Genomic DNA, 15,459 nt, shown 5'->3' with positions numbered 1-15,459 from the left:
GGAGGCGGCATTGGGTTTCACCTGGATCGCAGGTGGCTGTACCCAGCAGCAGTAAAAGGTGTCACAGGTTCAAGACAGTGGACGCGTGCAGTAACACATGTCATGTGTGGAGAGTGCACGGGCGCGCGACACGGTGCAAGCAGCACCATCGTCGTGCACGAGCACGACGCAGGCGTGACTCCGTGATGGCGTATCCGGATTCGGGCATGCATGCAGTCACTTCGTCCCCGCCCGATCCCGGCTGTGACCCGATTTTACCTTATTACTACTTGCCAGGCCCACAACGCTGCAAACTGAATCTGTACACTACTATACTCTACCCCCCGTCAGATCGATCAGCGTCACATGTACAAGCAGGATCACACTGGCTGGGTCTGCAGGTACGGTACGACGTGGTAAACGGCAACAGCCACTGCCACTGGCTCGCGCTGAGTCTGTCTCCCATGCAGGCATTCGATCGTCGGAGGGCGCGTCGCGTACAAACTGACGAGACGGACGAGTGCAATGATGAGCAGCTAGACTGTGTACGTAGGATTGGTAGTTTGGTACCGGTATGTATGCGTCGTATATATCCATATATATGCGATGCGATCCAGGAAGGCCGGAAGAGATTACATTACATGACAAGCTATCGTATTCTCAGGATCTCAGGTACTCGATCGCAAGCTAGGCATGACGGCCAGATCGATATATAGACGGATGTATACGTACACGCGTACTACTGTTGCTTATACGCGTGTGGACCCGAGGGGCCGGCGGGCCCCGGCGTGGACGACTGCGGCACTGTTCCCCTCTCATCGTCCTGGCAAAACGGGGGTGGCGAGCGATGCCGACGATCGAGCGGCCGGGCCGCGACCTACACGGCTACCCCGCCACGCGCCGGGGCTCGCTCATCGGTCATCGCTGCCACTAGCTCCGTCCCACAGCAGGACTGGACGTGCTGGATGGATGGCATTGGCATGCGCCTCTCGGTCGCAGTAACGCGGCACAGCGACACGGGGACCCGTCACCCGTGGACAGACACGCACGGTACATGGGCGCGCGCGCAGGCTGGCGCGGCCCGGCTGGCCTGAGTACGTAATTGCGTAGTAGGAGTATGCGTTGTTTCCTCCATCAAAAACTCCTGTGCGCGCGGGGGAGGTCTGACAGGCATCACATGCCCGCCCGCGCACACCCACAGGGTCGCAATGATCAGCCCCTCACATGGGGGGAGGGCCGACGGCCGAGGCCGAGGGGGAGGGGGGCTTGTGGGGATGCAGCGGGAGCAGCTAGCACTAGCAGCAGGACCAGGGACACGGCTTGACCCACCCCCAACACACCATGCCGGTGCGGTGCGCCCGGCCCCGCTCGGCAGTCGGCCCCTCCCTTATTTCTACCCCATCGGCCGGCACACCCACACCCACAGGCAGCCCGTCCGTCCAGCCGGCTCGCCCGCCCGCCGGCCTTCCTCTTAAATCCACAGGCATCCTTCCCCCATCCCCACGACGAGAGCCTGCACTGCATGGCCATGGCGCCGCAATCATAACATTCCTCTGAACTCAAACGCAAACACACACCTCTGCCTCTGCCTCTGCCTCTGCTCCGGCTTCTACTACTACTACTCACATCCGTAGTACCCGTGTCCGCGTGCAGAACTGCTTCTCCTTCAGCCTTTGCTCTGACCGGTGACTGCCGCCTCCGAAGCTTCTCCTCCTTCGGAACGACTCCGGTCGGTGGCGCCGCCGGCCTGGCCACACCGGTCGTCGCACCTGAATGCGACCCGGCGATCGTCCTGCAGGCCGCACGTCGTTCCGCGCCGCCTGATCGGGCTGACAACGACGAGAGCTTGTCAAAGATGCCCGCCAGGATGCGCGGCGCCGCCGCCGGCGGCTTGGCGGACGACACGCGGGACCTCCAGCGCCAAATGGGGTGCATGGCCGGCATCTTCCAGATCTTCGACCGCCAGCGGCTCATCACTGGGGCCGGTCGCCGCGCCGCCCGGCAGGCGCAAAAGAGGCTGCCTCCGCCTTCCACTCCACCAGGTAACGGCGGCTCCGCTCCTCGCCGTGCTTTCGCTGCGCCCTGCATCTCTCTGCTGCGTTATTATGTTCGCCTTCACTTGGCTCAAGTTTTTCACAAACGGCCTTAGTTTTTTTTTTCCTTCTTCTTTTGACTTTGTTAATAGCGTTTTGCTTCTTATTACGATCAAAATTTACCATGCCAAAGATTTCGCAAGCCAAATGTGAGGTTAGCAAGTTTTTGGTAGCAAATCAAATGACAGCCAAAATCATAGTTCGCCAAATATTTTGCTTGTCATATTTTGGAAGCCATCCATACAGGCCCCTAATCACGCCCTTCTCCAAATTGTTTACTAGGTAGCGCATCTACTCATCTTGGTATGGTTGACTAGAGATGAGAAAGCTAGGTGTAATTTCCTTTTTACTTATATATACAAAATTGCTTCGACATATGAAAACAAGCCCTTTCATACTGCTATTCAAAGTTTGGTAAGATTGACAGTTGGAAGTTCAGCTAAGAACAACCAATCAAATTAAGGAATTAAAAACACTTGGTTGGTAAAACTGCTTATTATATATACAAGTATTAAAACTGGTTGGCTTGCAACATGGGCGAGCCACGTCCTGTAAAGTGGAACTTGCAAAAGAAATTGCCATGTTGGTACCAGAATACTAGTTTTATTTGCACTTACCTTTTTTACTGACAAGAGACAAGGAGGTTTGTTGTGCAAGTTAGCAGTACATCTGTAAGGAAAAAACATGTGTACAGTACTATAGCAGTGGTTGACTCTAGTAATTGTGATCATAAAGGCATTTACTTAAGAATGCACTAAATGACAGCACATGATACTACTACCTTTTAGCACTAGATGAGCACGGCATCGGCGTAATGACATCCAATGATGTGGATTCGGGTACCCAGAACCGGAAATAGAATGAGGAAAACTATTTTCGCTGACTGAGGAGGACAGCTGAACAGTATATTATAAATTCATTTATGTAATCGAAATGAAGAGGACGTCTTAACATTTTTGTTTTTTAGAAATAAACCCTTCTAGGAATGCCATATATTAACTGAAGAGGACAGCTTTACATTTGCTACTTTTTAAAAACAAAACCTTCTAGTAGTAATGACAGATTAACTGAAGAGGACAGCTTAACATTTAGTTTTAAAAAATAAATAAATCATTCTACCGATGACAGATTAACTGAAGAGGACAGCACAACAATTTGATTGTAATAGTTATATCATTTATTAATGAATTTCCCCCAAATAATTCATCACCTTATGCCCTTATCCATCTTTTGCATTACCATCATTGCATAACAAATTGCTCGATTTTCTCTGGTTAGATTAGATATTTTATTCTAATAATGCATCCTTATGTTTACCAGGCAATACTCATCCAAAGAGCAGCAGCAATGTTCCAGTTCAAAGTTCAAGTACCTCAAAGATCGTTCTGGTAATATTCCAACTAGATTGGACTTAACTCCAAAGAGCATCAGAGTTTTAGAAGTATGTTATGAATGCATAAAGAAGTTGGCACTAACCTCTCGTTCGCTTATGCAGGAGAAAACATTCAGCAAATGTATGACCGAGAACAGCAGCCTTTCAATTGAATCATCAAGAGCTTCTTCTTCCTCCTCTTCGTGCTCATCCTTCTCCTCCCTTGATGGCAACAAATCAGTCCAACAGGAGCCTCCTTACATCAATGAGGAGCTGTTTGTGCAGAGGTCACTGAAGAGCTCGCCAAGTTTGAAGGAATCTGACATGAACACTAAGTCTGGGCATCCTAATGTCGGTTTCAGAGACATAGTGAAGGACTCCATCAACCGGGACCCTGGAGGCCTGACTGTAAAAACCTCGGTGCAGGAGGCAAGGAGAAACGGACAGTACAAGGACTCACCGAGGCCACTGCTGCTGTCCAAATCAATGGATGGAACCTGTATCATTGGGATCGATAGGACCACAAAGGTTCCTGCAAATGTCACTGAATCTAGAAGGTGTTTGCAGGAGCAGTCACGCTTCTCATGTGATGACCGAAGACTCCTGCGGCCAGCTGAAACCCAGGAAAGCAAGAGGCCTCCCTCGAGGCCAAAAGAGCTTCCTAGATTGTCCTTGGACAGTAGGAAGGAGTCTCTGAGTCCAGGCTCACGTCAGAAGAACCTCAGTTACAGGAGAACTGATGATATTCTTCTGGATACTTTGAGGCCTCAAGATTCGCCCAGCCATAGAAGAGCTAACAGTGTTATTGCAAAGCTGATGGGGTTGGAAGAAGCAACAAATGCTACAGGGGTGCTGACTGCTGAAAACTGTGAACCCACAAGATCACCGAGACCAGCTGAAGCCACTCAACATGAGCATCCATCACGCTCCCCCAGAAGCACTTGCCAGGATTCCTGCAGCATGCAGCTGAAGAACGACTCCTCAGTACTGAAAACCAAGCCTTCCCCACGAATTGTCACAGAAGCAGCTCCTTGGAGGCAGCAGGACAGAAGTGCCACCAATATCAAGGCACAACAATGTCGAGAAGCTGAAGGGAGGCCAAGAACTGCATCTGTCTATGCTGATATAGAGAGAAGGGTCGGGGGCTTTGACTTCTTAGAGTGTAATAACAAGGACTTCAGGGCTCTCAGAATATTGGGTGCATTGAACGCAAAAGATGCTAAGAGCAAGAATGACAGCAGTGGTGGATCAATTGCTAATCACAGGACAGGATATGATCTCACCACTAACTCTGGAACCTTCCAGGCACCTATTGTGGTCATGAAGCCTGCAAGAACCATTGAGAAGCATGGGGTTTCACTGGCTTCTGTTGCTCCCATGGCAGGCCTTAGAAGCCTCAGAAAGTTGCCGGCTAGATATTCATCTTTCACCAGCACAAATGAGAGTAGCACAAATGAGAAGATGCATCTTCGGATGTCAAGAGCTCAACTGAAGTCTGAAGAAATTGTCAGCAATGCTAGCTCGCCAAGGCCTACAAGCTCATCAAGCCCCAGAAATGTGCTAAAGAAGGCAGAGCCAGAAAGGAGGTCTCGTCCACCTGTTTCGCCAAAATCTCCAAGCAAGAAGTCCAATGAAGCTGTCTCTCCAAAAGGAAGAATAAGATCAAAGCCTTCTCAGGTGAAATGCCACCGTGAAGAGGTCTTGCAGAGTACAGGGAACAGAATAAGCTTAGCAAAGCAGGTTGATGTCAGTGTTATGGATCGTGCAAAGCCTCTGGGTGGCAACTCAACCTTCACTCCACCAAGCAATGCTGCTGCAACAGCAAGTCACAAGGTACAGATAAAACGGAAAGAAATTTCATACCAATGATCCATCTAATTCTACATTTTTCATGCAATCTGTATTCATTGTTTACCACTACTTTACTAATGAGCGATTTCTCTCTATCCCCTTTCAGGCTCCTTCAATTCTGGGTTCAGACCAAAACATTCATTCACTGGACAACATTCCAAGCCCTGTCTCTGTCCTTGATACATCCTTCTATCATAAAAGGATCTCAGATTCATTCAGAGGTGAGAAGTTATTTTCTTAGTTACCAGTATTAATTTGCATTAGATATCCACTTGTTTCATGCAAGAACATTAGCATGATAGATCCTTTGGTTTGGTCTTATTCAATTCAGAAACCCATAGTGTTACTAAAAGGACAAGCATAGCTAGCTGTCAGCGTGCTGATAACGCTAGTGACAGATAATCTGCAATAAAAGCTACCAGGTAGCTCGTGGTCCTGCAATTAGGAGGAACAGTGCATGTCTGCAACCCCACAAGCAGCAATGCTATGCAGGAGCATGATATGTGTCTTTTGGTGTGCATACATGCTAGTATAGATGTGCCCACCAATGTCCCCCTATACAAATACACCCAGTGTGTATGATCTGTATGTTTATTCTAGGTAGACAGTGTTTTTGTCTCTCCTGTCTGATACATGCTTTCTTCAGTTAATTGTCAGGCAGCCAACTCTGTATTTTCGATTGGTCCATTAAATTGTTCTGCACTGTATAGGAATTGTTTTCTGAACATACCCTTTTACCTGTTCAGATGGTGAGACACATTCTTCAGAGGAATGCTGGAACCCAAACAGCTTGCCTGACACACCACAGTCAAAAGCGAGCAGTGAAGTCAACCAGATTAAACCAGAAAATTTGGAAGTTCTGATCCAGAAGCTTGAGCAACTGCAATCAATGAATGAAGAAGACGCAAGTATCAAAGAAGTCATGGCATCAGTCACTGCAAATAAAGATCACCAGTATATCTATGAGATACTGTTGGCATCTGGTCTTTTGCACAAAGAACATAGTATCGCAGTATTACCTGGTCAACTCCAACCATCAAATTATCCAATCAATCCGGAGCTCTTCCTCATTCTTGAGCAAACAAAACCAGACTTAGTTTCTGCCTTCCAAACTGTCAGCGGAGCTAAGAAAAGTTGTAAGCCTTGCACAGGGAGGCTTCATCGAAGACTTGTGTTTGACCTGGTAAATGAAACAATAGCTCAGAAGATGAGCGTCTGTAGATCTGGAAGGCAGACAGTAAAGTTTCTTCAATCAAGGAAGTTAAGTGGGTGGCAACTATTCAAGGATTTGTGCACTGAGGTTGACAGGCTAATAAAATGCTCCGACGAGGAGGAGAATGAAAACATGATATTTGATGAGGATACAGTTAATGGAACGAAAGACTGGATGAGCTTCGACACTGTGCTACATGGCATGGTTTGGGAAATTGAACGATCCATCTTCAAGGGCCTTATCGACGAGGTCATCGGTGGTGAGACTACAGAGAAGATGCAATTTGTACAAAGGAAACTGCAGAGGCAGCTTTCTTTCAGTAGTATAAACTGAATATGCGCTGTAGTAGTCATTTCCATTAAGAAGCTTATAGCAAGTAGCAACTAGTTCATGTAACCTTTTCTATTTTGCTAAAGACTAAACTGTAGAATGAGTATAAATGATCCTCAAAACTAGTCTTGCTCCCAGAAGAAGCAAGAAATATATATAATATATTCTTAGTGAACTTGTGTCTACTGATGTGATGTTGTTTTGATTGAATCATGCCGCACAATTACCCAAGCTGTTGTTTCCTTCATGAAGCAGGGACCATTTGGCTCCTATACTTTAGGAACACCTCATACTTAGATAACAAGATGTCTTCTGCCACTCTGGCAGAGCACTAGTGACACCAAACTGGGGTTCTAAAACTGTAGTCCAAACTGTCTTACTCCCTCCATCCCAAATTGTAAGTCACTCCAAAAATCTTAGAGAGTCAAACTTTTTTAAGTTTGACCAAATTTATATTATAAAATAATTATTATTATAATACTACTAAGTATCATTAGATTCTTTCTTAATTATATTTTCATAGTATATTCACTGTACGCTACAAATCTTAGTATTTTTCTCTATAATTTTGGTCAAACGTGAAAATACTTTGACTCTCCAAGATTCTTGGAATGACTTACAATTTGGGATGGAGGGAGTACTATTTAACCAAAAGAATGCAACAGTTCCAACCTGGCATTCACACACGATCAACAAAACGAACCACTACCCTGACCAAAGTAAACGGAATCGATAAGGTGCCAGATCATGTAGGACACGGGATATGACACCGGATGCAAATTGGGAGCAGAGAGATGAATTGAACAGACAGGGACAGGACAGGAGTAGGACAGGCATTTGCTGAAAGTGACAGAGCAAGGCGTACCTCCAACTCCAATCCCAGACCGGCATGCATGCTTGCCATTTTCCAAACTGTGCGCGCATAGGCCAAGATTGCAATGATCCACCTCCCGGAGTTATCTGACAAGTGACAACGACTTTCGCAGAACTCCGGCACTCGATGCCCCTTCAGACTTTCAGCACGGCTAAGGTTTCAATGGTACTGTTAACTTTAACAGTCGGAGATTCATCGGCTCGGACATGTGTACTGCCACGGCCGGCCCCCCGTGCGGTTAGCTCGCGTCATCGCCAAAGGACGAACAGTCCTGAGCTTGGGAGGAAGCCTTTCGGCACCGCACATGGAATGCCGGCGCCGCCATGTCAGCGCAAGCAATAAGTTTAGCGTCGTCCCCATCAGCGGGTCATCTGAAACAGGACTTGGCACCGATGGTGGGCGACGCCGCCAGCTGGCACGCGCGCGGCGCGCCCCAGATACGAGACGCCTCTCTCCCAGTCAGGCCATGGCGTTGGCGCAGGCGCAAGCGCCATGCCCAGTGCGCGCGCGCCTGACAAGCGTTTCGTCGAGCACGTAGTCGGCGCGCCACTGCGAGCTGGCTAGGAACCATGAGCTGACGATCGCGATCTCGGAGAACATATCGCCGCCCTCCACGGCTCCACCCTCCTCGTCAAATCCATCATCCGACGCCGCCAATGCAAGAGGTGGGACGACCGACGGCGGCCCCGCAGCGGCATTGGAGCAGTTAGTGGTGGTGATGACCAGTGGCCAAAGGCATCGGAGTGGAAATTGGAATGGCGAGGCCACCGGCGACCGTCCGCCCCCGCTACAACTTAATGGGCTGGGAAACTGTTCGGTGGGCCAAGATCAGCCAGGCCCAACATGCAGGGACGAAAGTCACATGGGCCCTAAATTATCATGTTTGGCCCGTGGAGTGCTTTGCACGCGTGACGGACGGAACGAAATGAAACGTCGAAACGCGTGTAGCCGCCCATGGTAAGTTTGATGTGGCCCCGCACGTCAGAGAAACCCTCTTGGAAACCCTCTCTTGTCCTGTTTCGCTATAAACCCTTCACGCACCCCCCAGGTTTCACGCCCCGGCGTCTGCGGCTCGCTTCTGTTCGCGCCGCCGACTCGCCTCGCGTCCGCGTCGACTCGCTAGGGTTTGCCGTTCCCGTCGCGGGCGAAGGCGGCGTCGTCTCGTGGTGGCGCCGTCTCCGTGGGCCTTCCCGCTCCCAAGGTTGACATCCCTTTCTTCATTCAATGCTTTTCGATCCCTCCGGATAGGCTTGAATGTGTGTATTACTACTGGCGATTGGATTGTGTCCACCGTGGTGGTGCGTTGTTTTCGTAGCGAGATTACTTCGGAAGTAGCGAGATTACTTCGGAATCCAGTGCCTCTAGACTCCAAATTGCGGTAGGGGGTAGTTTCTTTGGTAGCGAGATTATTTGCAATCGAGGTGTTAGTAGATTGGAAAATTCGTGTTTTGGTTCTTGCCGGAGTCTTTGTTTTTTGTTCCTATGACGTCATGACGATCGGATCCTCTTGCTCCCTACACCTGTGTAGGTTTTGATGGAATTTATGTTTCTTGTGGTGAAAAATGATCAGATCCTCTTGCTTCGTACACCTGTATAGGATAAGATGGAATTTATGTTTCTTGCGGTGAAAAAGGCTGGACATTTATGTCACAAAACAGTGAGCTAGCTTGAATTGTTTCTTGCTGGGGTATGCAGCACAGATTTTTTAAACTTTGTTTGTCTGGGTTTGATTTGCTGCTAAGCTAGTGGCAGCTCCCAGTGCCATATGAAAATGCACAATGTGGCAAATCTAGCACAATTCTTGTATTGATTATCAGTGTATTAAGAAGGAAACGTGAATTCGTGAACTGCCACAATTCATGTCTCCTGCCGTTTGTCCTTCTGGATGTCCGTTGTCACCAAGCTTCTGTCAAATTAAACAACATTTATATCTTTTGTACGACCTAAGTTTGAACAAGGGGTAAGACTTAATTATTTCCTTGGTTCAGAAGTTCAATCTTTTTTCCTCAATGGCTATGGCTATGGATATAGATGTTGTTGTCTTTCTTTACCTTTCTGAATAAAGAGATGATAACTACATCCTTACATTGGTTGCTCGATTGTTTACCATGGAGTTGCTTGCTGCTTTTTTTTTCAAGGTTTCAGTAAAATTCCTACTTGGATGCTTGGCAAACTAGATAGAAGTTTTTTTTTCAAGGTTTCAGTAATCATGCATCTCCTAACAGTCCACTTCAAGGTGCTTGAGTACTAATTTTGCTATACCTTGTACAGCGATGGCCTTGGAAGCTGGGAGCCCAGCTACTTCTTTTACTCCACAAGTGGTATTGTTTTTCAACCCTTAATTAACCTTTACATTTGTCAATAATCACAGTTGGACTGAAAGTAATGATATTTCTGCTTACAGGTTGCTAATGCATTTGTTAAACAATACTATCAAACTCTTCGTTACGCACGACAGGATTCCTATAAGTTCTATAATGACTCAAGTATTCTTGGTCGGGCAGATTCTAATGGGAAAATGATGAATGTAACCACAATTGATGTAAGTTTTCTATAATGCCATGATCCTAGTGCTATCAATGGATTCTAGGAACTTTGGAATATGGAAATTTTGTCTGGTTTCAATGTCAGAATGTAAATTTTGATGACATGTTTCATATCTGCCTTATTAATTTAGAAGCTAATCAAATATATGGTTGATAGGCTTAACTACACTAGTATATCATGGCCAACAAACTGTTCTTTTATGATGATTCCTATTTTTTTTATGGATGAGGTGGTGAAGGATCAACCCATTCCATAAAAAAGAGGTGGTGGGCCACTCCATAGATCAAACCAAACACTCCCATAGCCATAGGCTCCTGTCTCGATTAAATCATGGTTTGAAATTGAAAAAACATAGCAATGCCTTCTCCCTATATGTATAGAAGTAACAAGTGAATTTAATCACTTCAAACGTAGGAATAACAAGTGAATGGTTGGAGTATGGACTATTACAGTATTACTTGAAATTATGATTTTTAGCTCTGAATAGTATTGTTTATCTTGTATAATTCAGTAATAGTTTTTTATTGCTATGTGATTCTGATAGGATGATCAATTTATTTTATGTGCTTGAACAGGATATCAAGGAGCAACTTGTGTCTACAGACTTCGCTGACTGTTTGATAGAGATAGAGACTGTTGATGCACAGCCATCCCATGTGGATGGTGTGCTCATTTTGGTTGCTGGATATTTTACAACGGATGCTGTGAAACAGAAGTTCACACAGTCATTCTTTCTTGCTCCACAGGAAAATAGAGGCTATTATGTTTTGAATGATATGTTCAGACTTACCCAGATTTCAACTGAGGTGAAGGAAGTTGTAGTTAACCATGATAATAAAAGCACACAGATTACTACCCTGCCCAATGATGAAGTTGTCAGCACTTCTGCAAATGTTGTTTCTCCAGTTAAAAATGATGATCCTGTTGTTGAGACATGTGTGAAAGTGGTTAACAAGGATGTTGAGAAGGTACCTGAGGCTTCAACTCCTACTGCTGAGAAAGCAGTTAACAAGGATTTGGAGAAGATTGCTGAGGCTGCTCCAGCACCTTGCGCACCAGTTGAGAAGGCTGCTCCAGCACCTCGTGCACCAGTTGAGAAGGCTGCTCCAGCACCTCACGCACCAGTTGAGAAGGCTGCTCCAGCACCTCGCGCACCAGTTGAGAAGGCTGCTCCAGCACCTCGCGCACCAGTGGAGAAGGCTGCTCCTGCTCCTCGCGCACCAGTGGAGAATGCTGCTCCAGCACCTCCTGCACCAGTTGAGAAGGCTGCTCCAGCACCTCCTGCACCAGTTGAGAAGGCTGCTCCAGCACCTCCTGCACCAATTGAGAAGGCTGCTCCAACTCCTCGTGCACCAGTTGAGAAGGCTGCTTCAGCTCCTCCCACACCAGTTGTGAAGTCTGCTCCAGCTCCTCCCTCATCAGATGAGAAGGAAGTAGCTAGAAAGAGTTATGCATCAATTGTGAGTTTTTATTTTTTATTTCTACTTCCATGTACCTTTTACTGCTGCAAGTTATTATATTGCCTTTTTCAATCGTCTGGCGAATTGCGTGTTGGCATATTTATTTGTATTGTCTGTTGGTTACTTGTAGGTTAAAACCATGAGGGAGAGCACACAGCCTGCCCCAGCTGCCAGACCCGCCAAACCCAATCCAAGGCCAAAGGTGGCTCAAAATGTGGACAAAAATGTGTCCTCGCCTTCAAAACCTGCTCATGCTACTGATAATGCCCTCCCAGGCGATAAAAATGTTCCAAAAAATAAAGCAACTGATGGTTAGTTTCTCTTCTCTACTAAAGCTTCTTGTTTAAAGAAACAGGAAAAAATGGGGTTTATTCTGAATTGTAACTCTGCCTTGCTTTGCAGAGCCAGGATACTCAATTTTTGTTAAGAATTTACCTTTTGATGCAACTGTTAAAATGGTGGAACAAGAGTTCAGCAAGTTTGGTGCTATTAAATCTGGTGGTATACAAGTCAAATGCCAGGTTAGTTTAAGTTGTAAGTTTATGGATGTTTGGTTTTGAGGGTTGATCCATCATTAGATGATTCTATGAATTTTGGTGGGATGGCCCCATTCATCATGTTTATACTATTTATATGCAAAAGGAGAACAAAGTGGTGATAGATCAACTCATAACATTTCTCAAACCAGGAGAATTCAAGGAGTGGGATATGCTTTAGTTTCTACACTTGTTGACATTTTCTTCATGTTGTTGCAGCCTGATCAGTTTTGCTTTGGCTTTGTCGAATTTGAGGCTCAGCAATCCATGGTAGCAGCAATTGAGGTTTGTTTGCCTTCTTGTCTAGTTGACTTGTTTCAGAGAATGCTTTGCAGTTAAAATCTTCTGTTGCATTCATGTATTTGGTTACTTTTCTAGGCATCTGCAGTCTGTAAGCTACATGATTGAAGTAGTTTCAGTTAGCTGGAGAACATTAATGTATATATTTTGACTTACGATGAATGATGTGCATGTGCTGTGGGTTTATAAAGTTTGAATAACTGAATGATGGCTCACAGTATTCACAAATTATAATATTTCTTTTTTGTTAGGCTTCTACGGTTTATTTCGGCACAAGAGAAGCATATGTTGAGGAGAAAAGAACCAAAACACGAGGTGAGTAAGCTTTCTGATCTACATAAGTCTAGGCGAATGAGCATGTTTTGGTTCATATATTGTTGACATACTATACCTCGGACATGTTCACTGTAAAGATAGGTGCTTTGTAAAAGTTTTAATGGCACCCTGACCTGTTGCCGTCATAAATTCTGAATTATATTCCCAGAGAAGAGAAGTCATGGCTGTGTTGGTTAGCAAGAATTTTTTTTACTAGATGTTGTCTGCAGTTTGGTTTTGGTTCCTTTCCATCCTTGGCCAAATATTTCCATACACTGCAAAGTAGCTCATGTGCAAATCCCTACATTTTTCTTTGTAGTAGATTAATTTGAATTCTAGCAACTAGTTGCATTTTGGGGGCTTTTCAGTTGCCTAACTTTTGATGATATAATTATCTTAGTCTTGTGCTTCAGTTAGTTTGTGCCTCTTTTTTGAATTCAACTGACGTGCTTCTTTTTCTTTTTTATTCTTTCAGTTGTCGATGGTGTTATCACCCGTGGGGATGACAATGGCCAAGGCTTCCAGTCTGGCAGAGGTGGTTACTACGGTGACAACTACAAGCGGCAGTGGGGCGGTCAGAATAACGGCTACTACCACAACGGAGATAACACAAGGAACGACTATCCAGGCCGTGTCCGAGGACCGCAAGGGAATGGCTACCATCAGAACGGCAACGGCTACCACCAGAACAGGAATGGCTACCAGCAGAACGGCAACGGCTACTCTGGGAATGGCTACCAACAGCGACGCCCCAGCAACAACAATGGCTACAGCAACGGGAGGGTTGAGCGCAACAATGGCCCTAGGCAACAACAAGGCCAAGGCCCTGCTGCTGCTTAGACATTTTGCAGTTGATCCATGAAACGAAAGCAGTGAGGATACTTTCATGTCCTAGGAACTAGGAACACAGCAATTGTGCGTCTTTTGTCTGGAACTGCTATGAGTAGTGGGGAACAGGTATTGCAAGAAATCATCTACTATCTACTCCTGCAAAATCTCTGCTACTCTATTATGTTGTGCCGTCGTCCTCTTCAAGCTGTCCGTGTGCACGGCGATTTTATGCGCAGTATCCCTGGACTGGCAAACTTGTTGTAGGCGCTTATTTTTTGGGCCGGGCCACTGCATGCCACAGCTTTGGCAGGGAAGCATATTCCGTGCAAGCTTGGCCGAGCACAACCCACAGGGTTCGGCATCGATCGCATTCACGCGCTCGATCCTCCCTTTCCGCCCGCGCGGCGCGGGCATGGGCTCAAAATCCGGCCGCGATCCGGTTCGTTCCCCGGGGGCGACACATGTTTTGTTCCCAAAAACTCCGCGGTTGCGTCTGCCTCGCGCTCGTCCGCTCCGCACCTGGCACGTCGCGGCCATGAGATATTTCGTCGCGGATTCCCTCCCCTCCGCCCGCCTTTCCCGCGTCGATGTCACACCGCACACGGCTAGGCTAGACCACCACCACAGGACCAGTCCAGGCGCACGCGCACGACAACTTGCTCTCCTCTACGTGGTGCTGGACTGCTGGTGCGTGCGTGCACTGTCCCTGTCCGCTTCACTTCACAGAGAAGGAAAAGAGCGTGACCGGGCGACAAGGAACAAAGGGGCAAAACTCGTGTGTGGCGCATGCACAGTAAATACCATGTGCACTGTCCGCTTCTCTCACACACAGAAAGGGAAAAAAGGCCAGAGAACCAGAGGCCAAACTTGTGTGGGGCACGCACAGTAAATACGGAGTACCATATATAGTTACCGCGGCGTGTAGAAGTTGCAACCGGACTGAAGAGGACACATTGCCTAGGATAGGATATATCGGCGGCCGATAGTCACGGCTCCGAGGTGACCCTTTTGACTGGTAAATAAGTTTGTATGAGAACAGGACATTTCATATGACCAAATATAGTAGAGTCTGTCTAGGGAGCACTCTGAGTGTTTTACTCACCCGATTTCTGGAACGTTGATCTGGTCATCCAACGGCACACAAACAGTGCCCATCGCTATTCTTAATTTAGATCCTCTCCTCCGCCGCCGCAGACTGTCCCCGCCGCAGCAAGCTAGGGTTCGCTGGAGTGTCGGCACGCGCCAGAGCTCTGGCAAGCCCTAGCGTGCCCGCTGCGGCGGCCTACTTCTCCTTCCACCCTCCTTCCCTCGGTGACGCCCCCGCCCCTCCCTGGACCAACTGCCTCCACTACCGCCAAAGCCCCTAAACCGCTTGGCCACCTGGCCTGCCTACCTCCCCACGACCGACCCCTTCGATACTCGCTAGAGTTAAAAAGAAAGAGGGGGAGAGGCTTATCGAAACTCTAACTAGCAGATCTAGGAGAAGGACGAGGAGAAGAAGAAGAAGAAGACCTACTCGGTAGATCTGTCGTGGTCGAGGCCGAATCCACCAGGACTGATGAGCTCGCGTGCAGGTGATTGCCGCGGAGGAGCTCACCAAGCACCGGGAGGGAGAGAGAGAGAGAGAGAGTTGGGCATGGCCATCGGAGTTCGCCGGGGAGACAACTGCGTGGGGAGGACTTGGGAGGAGTAGAGTGTTGAAAAAGGATAAAACACGTGGTTGTTATTTATGATTTTTCATATAGTATTTATTTTTTT

General features: G+C 47.2%; 2 protein-coding genes across 2 annotated transcripts; both read left to right on the top strand.

The window, feature by feature from the left end:
- On the top strand, positions 1,393-7,023 carry LOC8060658 (protein LONGIFOLIA 1). Its single transcript, XM_002463112.2, has 5 exons — positions 1,393-2,021; positions 3,393-3,460; positions 3,568-5,277; positions 5,402-5,516; positions 6,042-7,023. Exons 1-5 carry the CDS (start codon positions 1,835-1,837, stop codon positions 6,839-6,841), a joined length of 2,880 nt encoding a protein of 959 aa, XP_002463157.2. The 5' UTR covers positions 1,393-1,834; the 3' UTR covers positions 6,842-7,023.
- On the top strand, positions 8,758-13,936 carry LOC8060657 (pollen-specific leucine-rich repeat extensin-like protein 4). The gene is made up of 9 exons (XM_021454622.1): positions 8,758-8,913; positions 9,984-10,033; positions 10,117-10,254; positions 10,835-11,719; positions 11,850-12,030; positions 12,122-12,240; positions 12,475-12,540; positions 12,807-12,870; positions 13,346-13,936. The coding sequence occupies exons 2-9, from the start codon at positions 9,986-9,988 to the stop codon at positions 13,708-13,710; spliced, it is 1,866 nt and encodes a 621-aa protein (XP_021310297.1). The 5' UTR covers positions 8,758-8,913; positions 9,984-9,985; the 3' UTR covers positions 13,711-13,936.

Source organism: Sorghum bicolor, chromosome 2 (assembly GCF_000003195.3).
Source record: "Sorghum bicolor cultivar BTx623 chromosome 2, Sorghum_bicolor_NCBIv3, whole genome shotgun sequence".
In the NCBI taxonomy this organism is placed as follows: Eukaryota; Viridiplantae; Streptophyta; class Magnoliopsida; order Poales; family Poaceae; genus Sorghum; species Sorghum bicolor.
Note: the sequence above shows the minus strand (reverse complement) of the source record. Positions and strands in the feature narration are given on the sequence as shown.

Coding starts and splice junctions, on each gene's coding strand:
- LOC8060658 (XM_002463112.2), top strand. CDS start 1,835: ATGCCCGCCAGGATGCGCGGCGCCGCCGCCGGCGGCTTGGCGGACGAC. Junction 5,278..5,401: donor CTGCAACAGCAAGTCACAAG/GTACAGATAAAA, acceptor ATCCCCTTTCAG/GCTCCTTCAATTCTGGGTTC. Junction 5,517..6,041: donor GATCTCAGATTCATTCAGAG/GTGAGAAGTTAT, acceptor TTACCTGTTCAG/ATGGTGAGACACATTCTTCA.
- LOC8060657 (XM_021454622.1), top strand. CDS start 9,986: ATGGCCTTGGAAGCTGGGAGCCCAGCTACTTCTTTTACTCCACAAGTG. Junction 10,255..10,834: donor TGAATGTAACCACAATTGAT/GTAAGTTTTCTA, acceptor GTGCTTGAACAG/GATATCAAGGAGCAACTTGT. Junction 12,031..12,121: donor AAAAAATAAAGCAACTGATG/GTTAGTTTCTCT, acceptor CTTGCTTTGCAG/AGCCAGGATACTCAATTTTT.